At 40.8% G+C, this 12,503-nt stretch overlaps 1 protein-coding gene across 14 annotated transcripts in view; it reads left to right on the top strand.

Moving 5' to 3' along the window:
• Positions 1-12,503, top strand: part of Cpne1 (copine 1) — a 42,686-nt gene that overhangs the window by 14,117 nt on the left and 16,066 nt on the right. For 4 of the 14 annotated variants that reach the window (XM_005363053.2, XM_026787277.1, XM_026787276.1 and 1 more), the window contains exon 3: positions 619-4,383. The exons of 4 other annotated variants lie outside the window; for them this stretch is intronic. In XM_005363053.2, coding sequence (XP_005363110.1) covers positions 641-3,643 — 3,003 coding nt within the window. In that variant the 5' untranslated portion in view covers positions 619-640 and the 3' untranslated portion in view covers positions 3,644-4,383. Of the gene's footprint in view, positions 1-618; positions 4,384-12,503 lie in introns of those variants that run through there. 6 more of the 14 variants (XM_026787283.1, XR_003378332.1, XR_003378333.1 and 3 more) reach the window with 6 other exon arrangements.

Raw genomic sequence — 12,503 nt, forward strand, 5'->3', positions numbered from 1 at the left:
ACCTAATGAATAATCTCTGCAACCGCAGATAGTTCTTTGTTTTAATAAAACTATAAAACAAATTCAGTGTTTTACTATGAAATATGGAATCTGTTATTATTTGTGATTTCTGGTGCTAAGGATTGAACTCAAGTCCTTGTGAATGCTTTTCACATTTGAGATATGTCTTTCATTTGAGAGATATGAACCTACTTTATTGTTAGGTGCTTGTAATCCAGGAACATTCCAGTTTTCTGTTTCTTTTGAGCCTTATAACTATGAAATTGTAATGTTTTAAAGGAAGAGGCTAAATCAGTTTTAAGTATTAATTTTTGATGCATCCTTTGTATGATTTCCCCCTATAGATTTTTATGCATTTCTTCTAAATCTCACTGAAAGTTTAGTGCTCTGAATAATGTTTATGGTGACTTTATTCTGTAGTTTTTCTTGAATCTTTTGAGTCTTGGACTGAACCTCTTTATTGCAATTGTTCAGATCTTTCAATGATTTAAATTAAAGACATTGTGATAGCTTCAGGGAATGTTTGTGGGATAATATGGTAGCTGGTCATTCTTGCACCTAAAAACTTGGTATAATAAAAAGGAGTCTGACATGGCCGTTGCCTTTTCTCATCTGCAGGTGTGTGTGGTTTCAGCGCAGCATGGCTGTGGTCATCCGCTTGCAAGGTCTCCCAATTGTGGCGGGGACCATGGACATTCGCCACTTCTTCTCTGGATTGACCATCCCTGATGGGGGCGTGCATATTGTAGGGGGTGAACTGGGTGAGGCTTTCATCGTTTTTGCCACTGATGAAGATGCAAGGCTTGGTATGATGCGCACAGGTGGTACAATTAAAGGGTCAAAAGTAACACTGTTATTGAGTAGTAAAACAGAAATGCAGAATATGATTGAACTGAGTCGTAGGCGTTTTGAAACTGCCAACTTAGATATACCACCAGCAAATGCTAGTAGATCAGGACCACCACCTAGCTCAGGGATGAGCAGCAGGGTAAACTTGCCAGCAACAGCACCCAACTTTAATAATCCTTCGCCAAGTATAGTTACTGCTACCACTTCTGTTCATGAGAGCAGCAAAAACATACAGACATTTTCCACAGCCAGCGTAGGAACTGCTCCTCCAAGTATGGGGACTTCGTTTGGGAGTCCAACATTCAGCTCAACCATTCCGAGTACAGCTTCTCCAATGAACACGGTCCCACCACCACCAATTCCTCCAATTCCAGCGATGCCATCTTTGCCACCGCTGCCATCCATTCCCCCAATACCAGTTCCTCCTCCAGTACCAACATTGCCTCCTGTGCCTCCTGTGCCTCCCATTCCCCCAGTCCCTTCGGTGCCACCTATTAACCCATTACCACCCATGTCAGGCATGCCACCCTTGAATCCACCACCTGTGGCACCTCTACCTGCTGGAATGAATGGCTCTGGAGCACCTATGAGTCTGAACAATAATCTGAACCCTGTGTTTCTGGGTCCATTAAATCCTGTTAACCCTATCCAGATGAACTCTCAAAGCAACGTGAAGTCACTTCCCATCAACCCTGATGATCTGTATGTGAGTGTGCATGGAATGCCCTTTTCTGCAATGGAAAATGATGTCAGAGAGTTTTTCCACGGGCTTCGAGTTGATGCAGTACATTTGTTAAAAGATCACGTAGGTCGAAATAATGGGAATGGATTGGTTAAGTTTCTCTCACCTCAAGATACATTTGAAGCTTTGAAACGGAACAGAATGCTGATGATTCAACGCTATGTGGAAGTCAGTCCTGCCACAGAGAGACAGTGGGTAGCTGCTGGAGGTCATATCACTTTTAAACAAAGTATGGGGTCTTCTGGACAAGCCCATCCCCCTCCACAGACACTTCCAAGGTCAAAATCGCCCAGTGGGCAGAAAAGGTCACGATCAAGATCACCACATGAGGCTGGTTTTTGTGTTTACTTAAAAGGGCTACCTTTTGAAGCCGAAAACAAACATGTCATTGATTTTTTTAAGAAGTTGGATATTGTGGAAGATAGTATTTATATAGCTTATGGACCCAATGGGAAAGCAACTGGTGAAGGCTTTGTAGAATTCAGGAATGATGCTGACTATAAGGCTGCACTGTGCCGTCATAAACAATACATGGGCAATCGCTTTATCCAAGTTCATCCAATTACTAAGAAAGGTATGCTAGAAAAGATAGATATGATTCGAAAACGACTTCAGAACTTCAGCTATGACCAGAGGGAAATAGTGTTAAATCCAGAGGGGGATGTCAGTTCTGCCAAAGTCTGTGCCCATATAACAAACATTCCATTCAGCATTACCAAGATGGACGTTCTTCAGTTCCTAGAAGGAATCCCAGTGGATGAGAATGCTGTACATGTTCTTGTTGATAATAATGGGCAAGGTCTAGGGCAAGCACTGGTTCAGTTTAAAACTGAAGATGATGCTCGTAAATCTGAACACTTACACCGTAAAAAGCTGAATGGGAGAGAAGCTTTTGTTCATATAGTTACCCTAGAAGATATGCGAGAGATTGAGAAAAATCCCCCAGCCCAAGGAAAAAAGGGCTTAAAGATTCCTGTTCCAGGTAATCCTGCAGTACCAGTGATGCCTAGTACAGGGATGCCTGCTGCTGGAATTCCCACTGCTGGAATACCCGGTGCTGGGATACCTGGTGCCGGAATGCCAGGTGCTGGAATGCCTAATGCGGGTATGCCCACTGCTGGAATGCCTGGTGCTGGGATGCCCAGCTCTGGAATACCCAGTGCCGGAATACCTGGTGCCGGAATACCTGGTGCTGGAATACCTGGTGCCGGAATACCTGGTCCCGCAATGCCCGGTCCAGCAATACCCGGACCAGCAATACCCGGTCCCGCAATGCCTGGTCCTGCAATGCCTGGTCCCGCAATACCCGGTCCCGCAATGCCTGGTGCCGCAATACCTGGTCCTGCTATGCCCGGTGCTGGCATTCCCACTGCAGGAGGAGAAGAGCATGTCTTCTTGACTGTAGGATCGAAGGAGGCCAATAATGGGCCGCCATTTAACTTCCCTGGTAATTTTGGTGGGCCGAATGCCTTTGGACCACCACTTCCCCCTCCAGGATTAGGAGGTGCCTTTGGTGATGTTAGGCCTGTTATGCCTTCAGTTGGAAACAGTGGTTTGCCTGGCCTAGGACTGGAAGTTCCAGGTTTTGGAGGTGCACCAAATAATTTAAGTGGGCCGTCAGGATTTGGGGGGATCCCTCAGAATTTTGGAAATGGCCCTGGTAGTTTAAGTGCTCCTCCTGGTTTTGGAAGTGGACCCCCTGGTCTTGGAAACGTTCCTGGGCATTTGAGTGGGCCTCCAGCATTTGGGCCTGGGCCCGGCCCAATACATATTGGGGGTCCCCCTGGCTTTGCAACTAGCTCTGGAAAACCAGGACCTACAATAATTAAGGTGCAGAACATGCCCTTTACTGTATCTATTGATGAAATTTTAGATTTCTTTTATGGTTATCAGGTAATCCCAGGTTCAGTATGTTTAAAATACAATGAAAAAGGTATGCCTACAGGTGAAGCCATGGTGGCCTTTGAATCGCGGGATGAAGCCACTGCTGCCGTCATTGACTTAAATGATAGGCCTATAGGTTCGAGAAAGGTAAAGCTTGTTTTAGGGTAGCCGTTCACATCAGTTCTTTAGGGTATATCTTCATGTTGCTGTGATTAATGCATCCAGATTGTTTTCCTAGTATTTCCAGGTTAGAACCTGTGGATTGTTTCTATTGCAGATAGATTGATTTCTATAACACAGAGCTTGGTTGGCTGTTTACAACCCACAGAATAAACATTGCAGTTTGTTACAGAGTAAAGCTATCTGGAGGGAACACCAAAAATAATTTGGGCATACCAGTAGAAACCATTTCTAAAACTTGTTGATCTTATAAAGCTTATCAAGGAATCTAGATTGGCTTCTTTTATACCACATGGGATGAAGAAGATAGAAACAAGAGTAGAGCTCATGGAGGGTGCTCTTGCCAGTTGCTGACAACTAGAAGTTGGCTACTTTTGCAATTTGATTTAAAGTTGGACATACTTGCTTTGTTATAGGGTCAAAGCTTTGTCTACAACCTACATTTTCTTTTAAAATTGAATAAAGTCTCTGTATCTGGATTCATTGTATGTACCTTTATTGCTTCTTGAGGGTTCTTGCTGTATAGATAGTCCTGCTTCAGATGTTGCCGCTATTTGCCTAATTGACTCACTTGTAATGAGTACAACTACTTCGTTGGTTTTTAATTAATTTCTAATATAAAAACTCCACACTTGGTTTGTGCTATAAAACCCTGAACTTTGATTTCTAATGTCACACTTATGATTGTGTGGAATGACTTTTACCATAAAAATAAACTATGGAGTCCTCTACTGGCCTTTTTTGGTTTGACCGCTAAGTTTTATTAGTTTAGTAAGTTTAAAATTGTTTATATTGTTTGGATGGTAAGGGAAACCAGAAACCACTTTAGTAATCAGTGTTTAGGTGTTTGATTTGAAGTCCTTATTGTGATGGACTAATTTAGCAAATTGCTTTTGTCCCAATTTTAGGTGAATTTGGAACAAAGGGGTCCATAAGAAAGAGCAGTCTATCTTGGAATTGAAAACTGAAGTTGAAGTTGGTAGTTTGTTAGCATTATTAGTGTTGTAGAATGTAAGATCCCTAAGGTGGACTGTAGGTTGGTGTGTGCTTAATTCTGTCAACTTGGAGGCTTTTGGTGTAGTTGTTGGATCACGAGCTGTTCACAAGTATTCTTATGCAGAGTACAGCTCTCAGAGGAGAGGACTGAGAGGACTCCTTACCTTTTCATTTTCTTTCCTTTTGGCAATCAGGGCACCAAAGGAGGGGATCACATAGACTTTGGTTGGCTAAATGTCCTTTTCATAAAAGTATTTGGTTCATTACATCTTGTTTATTGACACTTAAGGCTCTTTAGGGGTTTTTCTTTATTTAAAATGCTTGAAAACTTATATTAATATACAGAATTGAAAATTAATGAATAATCATGGAAAATAAATCTTTCACAGACCTTGCTTTGGTTTGAAATACATCAACATTATTTACAAGTCTGCATTTGCTTTTAAAAAGAGACATTTCTTGTATATACATATATGTATATGTACACACATACATATACATATACCACACACAAACATGTATGTATGTCTATATGTAGTGCCTTTGTGGTGGTCTAGGGTAGTGGAACACTGAAATACAGTTTCGTCGTTAACTCTCGAGTTATGAGTGGCAATAGTCCCTTGTGTGATAAAGTGTGGAAAACCTATTCACTGCTGTAGTCTTGGAGGGCAATAGTATGGAGTTTTTGTTTAGGGAACGGATTATGCAGACTTTGAAAAGAAGTGGCTGCATTGTGAATCACTTAGTAACTCACAGATACAATTTATTCGACAGATAGATAACTGTCTCAAAAAGTAATATGTTTATATGTGATATTTTTTGTTAAGTAATCATTTCTCATTCCAAAGACAGAATGTGAACACTTCAGAACTACTTGGGGCATCTTATTTCAACTCCTGGTTATTTTACATTGGAAAGCTGACTTTCTTTTAGAAAAATTGGTTGTTGGAAGGTGACATTCTTTTATTCTTTCTCACAATTTATTTTGGTTGTATATTCCTACACATTTATTAAATATTTCATACACTCAATTGCACCTATTGTTATTTCTACATTTTAGATAAATGCTAAAAAGAAAAACTTGGATCTCACTGTTCATTAAATAAATTAAGAAAATAGTGTTGGTGTAGAAATCAGAGAGAACTGTGTTCCGCATTCGCTTGGGTCACAACAGTGTTTGTTGTGAAATGTAATTAAATGCTCTGCCCTCTGGAACTTCAGTTTTTGTATCTATCTATGAGATTATTAACAGACCTAATTGCTAAGTATATTGTTTTATCTTATTCTGGGCATTGAAGTTTCAGTTTTTGTTTTAATAACCATGAAAATGTCTTTTATGAAACTATTTATACCTCTTGACAGACAAATTTTCTCCAGAACTAGGTTTGCTATAGACTTGAATTTACATAATCTTTTCGTTTGTATGGCATGAAGGCTTTGTAAAGCTTCTGCTCAAAGAGTGTTTGTAAACACTACCCAGGTATTCTCAATTTCACGTGTAAATTCTATTGTCTGTTTTCGGTGTCTTTGATATTAATGGATGAGAATATTTTTCATTAGGTTTATTTTTTTCCTAAGTTCTATTGGTGTTTGTTTTTTTTTCCTTTTGCTTTTAAAGGATTAGCAAAACCTACAAATGTATTTTATAAATAAGCAAATTTGTAAATTTTCTTGAACTTCAGTGACAGATTTAGTTCATAAGCATAATTTGGAGGTGTTTTTTTGTGATTATACTAGTTTGGATGTACAATTATTAGGGGCTGTTTTGGGTTTTGTTTTAATCCAACAGTGTTAAGTGAAATATCGTTCCTGCATTAGGAAATGTCAAACTTACTGATAGTAATACTCAGTGTAGTTAAGATCAGTCTTGACCTGTTTGATGATAGGAGTTTGTATATATATATATATAAGTAAGCAAGCTTACCCAATTTGGGTGAAAATGGTCACCTTGCACAAAAAAAGGAAACACAAAAGCTTACTCAATCTCCATCTTGATGGACCTGATTGTACAAGTATGTGAAAATAAAGTGCACTCAGTCTAAAAGCACTGGAAAATGAGTTAAGAATGTGTAAAAAGTCCGTTTTGGGAAGAGATTCTGGTGGTGATCACTTTGAGTACTTTTCCCACTCACAATTGCCATGTGTAAATTTTTTCCTTCAGCTGTTTTATTGGCAGTTCTATAGTCCAATTTAGAAACCAGTGCAGCCGAGAGGCTGTCAGTGTAACACACCTTGCCAGCACCTACTACTGTGGCATCGTTTAGCAGTTTTTCACTTATAAAGAAGAAGTCTTGGATACTGTTCAATAAACTTGTCACAAAATAAAGGCTGATGCTTTTAATGCTTTAACTGCACAAAGTATGTCTTTGAGCTGTAATACCGCTTTTTGGATTTTTGTGTTTAACAAATGACATATTTGTGCCTTTGGAAATGTGGATTTGGTTATTTTAGAGGTAAAAATTGTTGTGTGTTCTTGTCTAATGCTGAAGTGTGGGAAGAAGAGGATGCCTTGGGATGGCAGGGAGGAAACTTGATTCTAGGTCAAATCTGTGGTATCAGAATTTCATTTTATTGTGTGTGCTTTGCTAGCTAATGGCTTCGTTATGTGGATTTGGAAAACTTGAGGACCAGATACTCCTCACCAGGAGTCTCCAAGGGGTCTGTGAACTCTCATTTTTAAATAATGGTTGCAATGGAAAAGTAAAAGAAATTCTTGGAGTAGATTCTTTATTTCACCAGCTTAAAGCTTTGCTTTTGTATTTCTTTGTGATGGGTTTAAGGCGGGGAAGAAAAGGGAGCCAAGTCACTTGCTGCTTCGTGACATCGCTGTTTTGGGGTTTCATCCCTTTCACATTTGTTCAACTTACGAGAATTAGGAAAGGAAGTTGTCATAGACGGCTGGTTATTTTTTTAAAGGATGGGTTAGAATTGCAAAAGTTAGTGGGCTGTTCCCTGCAACCACAGTTCTTAGAAAATGCTTGTAATTTTTATCTTTATTACATAAGACTTTAGCTTGTATTTGAATTTTCTGTTGTTTAAGAAAGTCTGAGGGGGCTGGAGAGATGGCTCAGAGGTTAAGAGCATTGCCTGCTCTTCCAAAGGTCATGAGTTCAATTTCCGGCAACCGCATGGTGGCTCACAACCATCTGTAATGGGGTCTGGTGCCCTCTTCTGGTCTGCAAACACACACAGACAGAATATTGTATATATAATCAATAAATAAATATTAAAAAAAAAAGTCTGAGCAGACAGCCTACCACTGAGCTACAATGTCCCGCTTTAGATGAGCTTAGACTAATACATAATCCCAGGTAGCAACTGACTATTACAGAGCTAGGGTATCATTATACTGCCTAGGCTAACTTAGATGCGTTAAAGCACTCTTCGACCTCAGCTTTTGAAGTAACTGAGCAACAGACATAGGCCACCTTGTCTGAATCTTAAAAACTGATCAATGTTGAGTAAGCATTTGAAAGATGATTAAGTGGGATCCGCCACCCCCACATATACAGTGTAGCTTTACCATCTGAAAGGGGTGGACTTGAGAGGTCACTTCTGTAATTTATTGTTTTCTGCTATCATTTTACACAAGAGAGCAAATAAGTTAGGTATATGTATGCCCAGCATTACTCTACCCAAAATAGATTTTAGAAAATATAGGATCTAAATTTAGATACTTTTTGGGGTGGGGGGCAAAGTTTCTCTGACTGTCCTGGAACTCTGTTTTGTAGACCAGACTGGCCTCAAACTCAGATTATTCCCTGCCTCTGCCTCCCAAATACTGGCATTAAAGGGTGTGCTACCACTCCTGGCTAAAGATTTTGTTTTTTTAGTATAAAACTCTGAAAGCTCATGAAGGCTTACTGTAAGATAGTTTGAAGAGTACTGTGGTAGTACCTTTGCAGTAGGCACAGTTCAGTGAAGATCCTTATGTTCAGCAACATAAGCCAGTTAATCTATTAAATGGTAATTATTAATGTGTTCTTCTGGACTTATTTGTGGTGTTTTGAGCTAATTTGTGGTGTTTTGAGCTTTGTTGTATGTCTGAAAGTCAAAAGCATCATTAAGTATGGCTTTTCTGGATCAGCAAAAGTCACAATCAAGACAACATACTATTAAATATCAGCTCTGCTACTGAAGAGTCCAGGAGAAATGATCCTGATGTAAACAGTCCAGCCCCAGGTACAGGACAACACTTCAAAAACACTGAGGCAGTATATTGGGGAGAGAATCTCACTAATCAAGTTCTTTGATTTCTCTTGAGCTCCGGGACCTCTCTCCAAAGAAAGTCAGGACATAAAATTTAGCAGATGAGTTGTAGAGAAGTGGTGAATGACAAGGCTGATACTGCTCCCTGTCAGACATCTACACTCTGGCCTAGGGAACAATTAATTTTTTAGTCTCTTTTCCTAATCTGAAAGGAGGAAAAACAAGTACAGAGGCATAGCAACAACCTAATTCACCCAAGTTGCCTTGATGTTCAGTCTCTCCCGCCACCATCAGTTTTTTCTTTTCCTACTCACATAGTAGTAAATCATCTGGAAGCCAGGTGATGGGTCTCAGTAGAATGTAGTTTCCTGACAAGTAGAGAGTGTTTACTTTGAGCTTTTTGCTAAGGATGGTTACATGTGACCACCATACCAACAGTAACCACGTTGTGCTGCTACATACTAGCTGTTAAATGGTTCACACTTAAGAAAGGCTAGTCATTACATATGCTTCTAATCCAAGCACTCTGGATCAGCCTGGTTTACATAGTGACTTCAAGCCAGGTAGGGCTACACAGTGAGACCTCACTCATCTCAAGGGAGAAAAGAATAAAAGAGTCTTGTTGCTTAAACAGTCTTATACATAACAAATCATTTGGCTACTGATTGCCTAATGTCTTGCTCCTTTTTGAATTAGACCTCTCTCCCTTTTGCCACAATGTTAGGTTGCAAATGGGGCCAGGTGGCTGGCACAGCATGTTATTCCCTTCAGCGTTATGATCTGTGGGACCATCAATGCCTCTTGGCTATAAACTTGCTCAGGTGGCTGTTTACTACAGTAGATTCCTCTTTGTTCCTTTGATGGGGGAACTCAACTTCATACACTTAGATTTTCATATAGCTATAGCTTGACCATATGTCGTCCTAACACATTTTTGGGCAGTTGTGTGCCGAACACAACAGGTCTTAATGGTGGGGAGGCAAACAGAAAAATGCCTGTTCTTAAGAGATTAGATTCTTAAATTCATACATATAAGTGCTTAGTTGTGCTTGGAACTGAATGTACCATAGGAACTGTGTAAAGGCTTTCCTGGCCAGTCCATAAAGATGGTCAGACAGTTAACACATGTGAAACTAATTCATGGTTATACTATAGCTTCCCCATTGGAAATTTTAGTTTTCCAGACAGGCGTTTTATAGAAGAATCCTTAAGAACCTCCATATATTCTACCCAAGTGCATTGCTCCAGTGAGGAGTATAGAAGCATGCTCTCCCTTAGTTTGCTGTGCTGCTCAACTTGTATGCACACTGGTGAGGCAGTGGTTTTTGGCAGTACCCTTGTGATGCTCAGAGATGGTCAGGGATTACCTCACAACACCCCATGTATAACAGGCATTGAATATGTTAAGTTGTAACAGGGTAGGATGGAGACAGAAATGACTACTGTTGAAGGTAGCTGCTGCAAGTCTCCTTTCTGAGGTGAATTTTATCACACGTTTGTTTGTCTTAGTATTTGCATTTGCAGTTTCAAATTCACCCCTTGAGATCCTGTGCATGTGGGGTCCAGCAAATCCCCTGTTCCTGTTCCAGTAATAAGGAGATTGTGGTGGATGTCCTTTGCCCCTATGTATAAGGCTAGTTAATGAAGGCCATGGAAAAGAGGCCTTGGAGACACAATAGGAAGATTTTAGTGGTTACCTTGATCTAAGATTGGACTGAATTACAGGATGTGAATAGTGATATAGAATGGGGCAGAGGAATCCCCCTTGGTACCATCAGTTCTTGTGACCCATGGCAAATGTGTCCTTTGGTCTCTGTTTATAAAAGGGTATTTAGATTACCCTGTCCAGTTATAAGCGTCTATGGTTCTGTGAACCCAGCTACTCCATTTCTTTTGAAATCTAAGAGAAGATAAAAGCATGGAACTAAAGTGATTTTGATTTAGCCTCTGTGTGACCCTTCCCTTTTCTGTGTGGTGGAAACACCATGTCGTCATTTAAGTTGTGAGTGACCCGTAAGCCAACAAGGAGCAGAAGTGGTGCTGCACCAAGACTCAAAGGCACACTTAACTCATTTGTGAGCGTTAAAGGAGAAAATACATTGTAGGCATCCTACTAAATGAAGGACCCTTATTATTGGTCACTAAGTCCCTAGAGGTTCCATCACCGCTCTCGTTTTATTTAATTTATTATTACTGTCTTTTTGAGACAGGGTTTCTCTGTAGCTTTGGAGCCTATCCTGGAACTAACTCTTGCAGACCAGGCTGGCCTTGAACTCAGAGACCCGCCTGCCTCTGCCTCCCAAGTGCGCGGGCCACCACTCCCATTTTATATATAGATAGAGGGTTTTCAATTTACTTTGTAGCCCAAGCTGGCTATAAAATAATCTTCCTCCATGTTGGGATTACAGGTATGAGCTTTGAACCTGTCTAACTATGAGTGGAATTCTCATGGATGCTCAATTACTTCATAGATAGCAAGTGTTGCCTGTTTCTCCTGGATCCGGGGGAGGGGGACTGAAGTCGCTAGCAGTATGATGTGCCCCAAATCAGAAATGCTCCATAATTTTAGTTCCCTAAGTCCAAGTAAGCATGGAGAAACAAAAGCGCTACCTGCTAACTCGTCCTCAGGTACTAACCAGGCAGGTTTTTTGAAGTGGGCACATGAAGTTTGGTATAGTATGTGTTCAGAGTCTCTGGGTGAAGAGGAACTCAATGCTAAGGTAGTTGAGTTCCTCCATATCCAGTTCTCTCAGCTAGGTCTTATTTTTTTTTTCTGTGAATGGTCTGGCACAGGTGAGATGTTTGGCTTTGGGGTAGTCTTCACCGGTTTTGCAGTTGGATGAGTGGCTTTCAGACTTTTCTTGGTTATCCCAGTACAAGGTGGGAAACTGCTGAATTTTCCCACTTTGGTTTTCTGTGTGGCACATAGGTCTCTTAGAAATACATGCTTCAGAAGGAATCTCACTTTAAAATTTTAATTTGTGAACACAGTTTTATTAGTCCTAAGTCACATATGACTCAAGAATGGCACTTTATAGTAAGGACTTGGACATGATAAGGCACACCATTAATAACAGCACACAGGAGACTGAGGCAAGAGGGATCTAGAATAATAGGCCAGCCTCTTCTACAGACTGTCTTGAAATTATTTGGTTCAGTTTGTGACCTATGAGAAATGTCTTTGGAGCTGCTGATTTAAATTTGGAGAATCCGGAAATTAGAGTTGCAGGGGTAAGAAAACAGCTGCCTTCTCCGTATCCCTTGAGGACATGAGAAGGGAAGAAAAGTGGTGGTGGGTATAGTCTTGTTTGGTTGGTTCACGGGGAAGGGCTATTCAGCGGGTGGTGGTGCTTCGTTCGGGAGCCTCTGGAGGATTTCCTGATTGGCCTCCAAGACTCATCCAGCGTCTGTGAGCTGCTCCATCTTGCCAAGGTAGGCAACAGAGGTGTGAGCTGGACTGGGTTGTCTGAAGGAATGCTGCTGCCGCTCACACTGACCTGCTTGTAGCTGCTGCCACCTGTACCATGACCTTGGGTAGAAAAAGGAAGACAGGGATTGCAAGGTTGCCTGGTTAAGCTCTTGGGTTTGAAGAGGCTCATGTAACTCCTGAGCCCAAAGGACTGAGAAGTGAGTTTTAACCATC

The sequence above is a fragment of the Microtus ochrogaster genome, linkage group LG8 (assembly GCF_000317375.1).
Source record: "Microtus ochrogaster isolate Prairie Vole_2 linkage group LG8, MicOch1.0, whole genome shotgun sequence".
NCBI lineage: Eukaryota > Metazoa > Chordata > Mammalia > Rodentia > Cricetidae > Microtus > Microtus ochrogaster.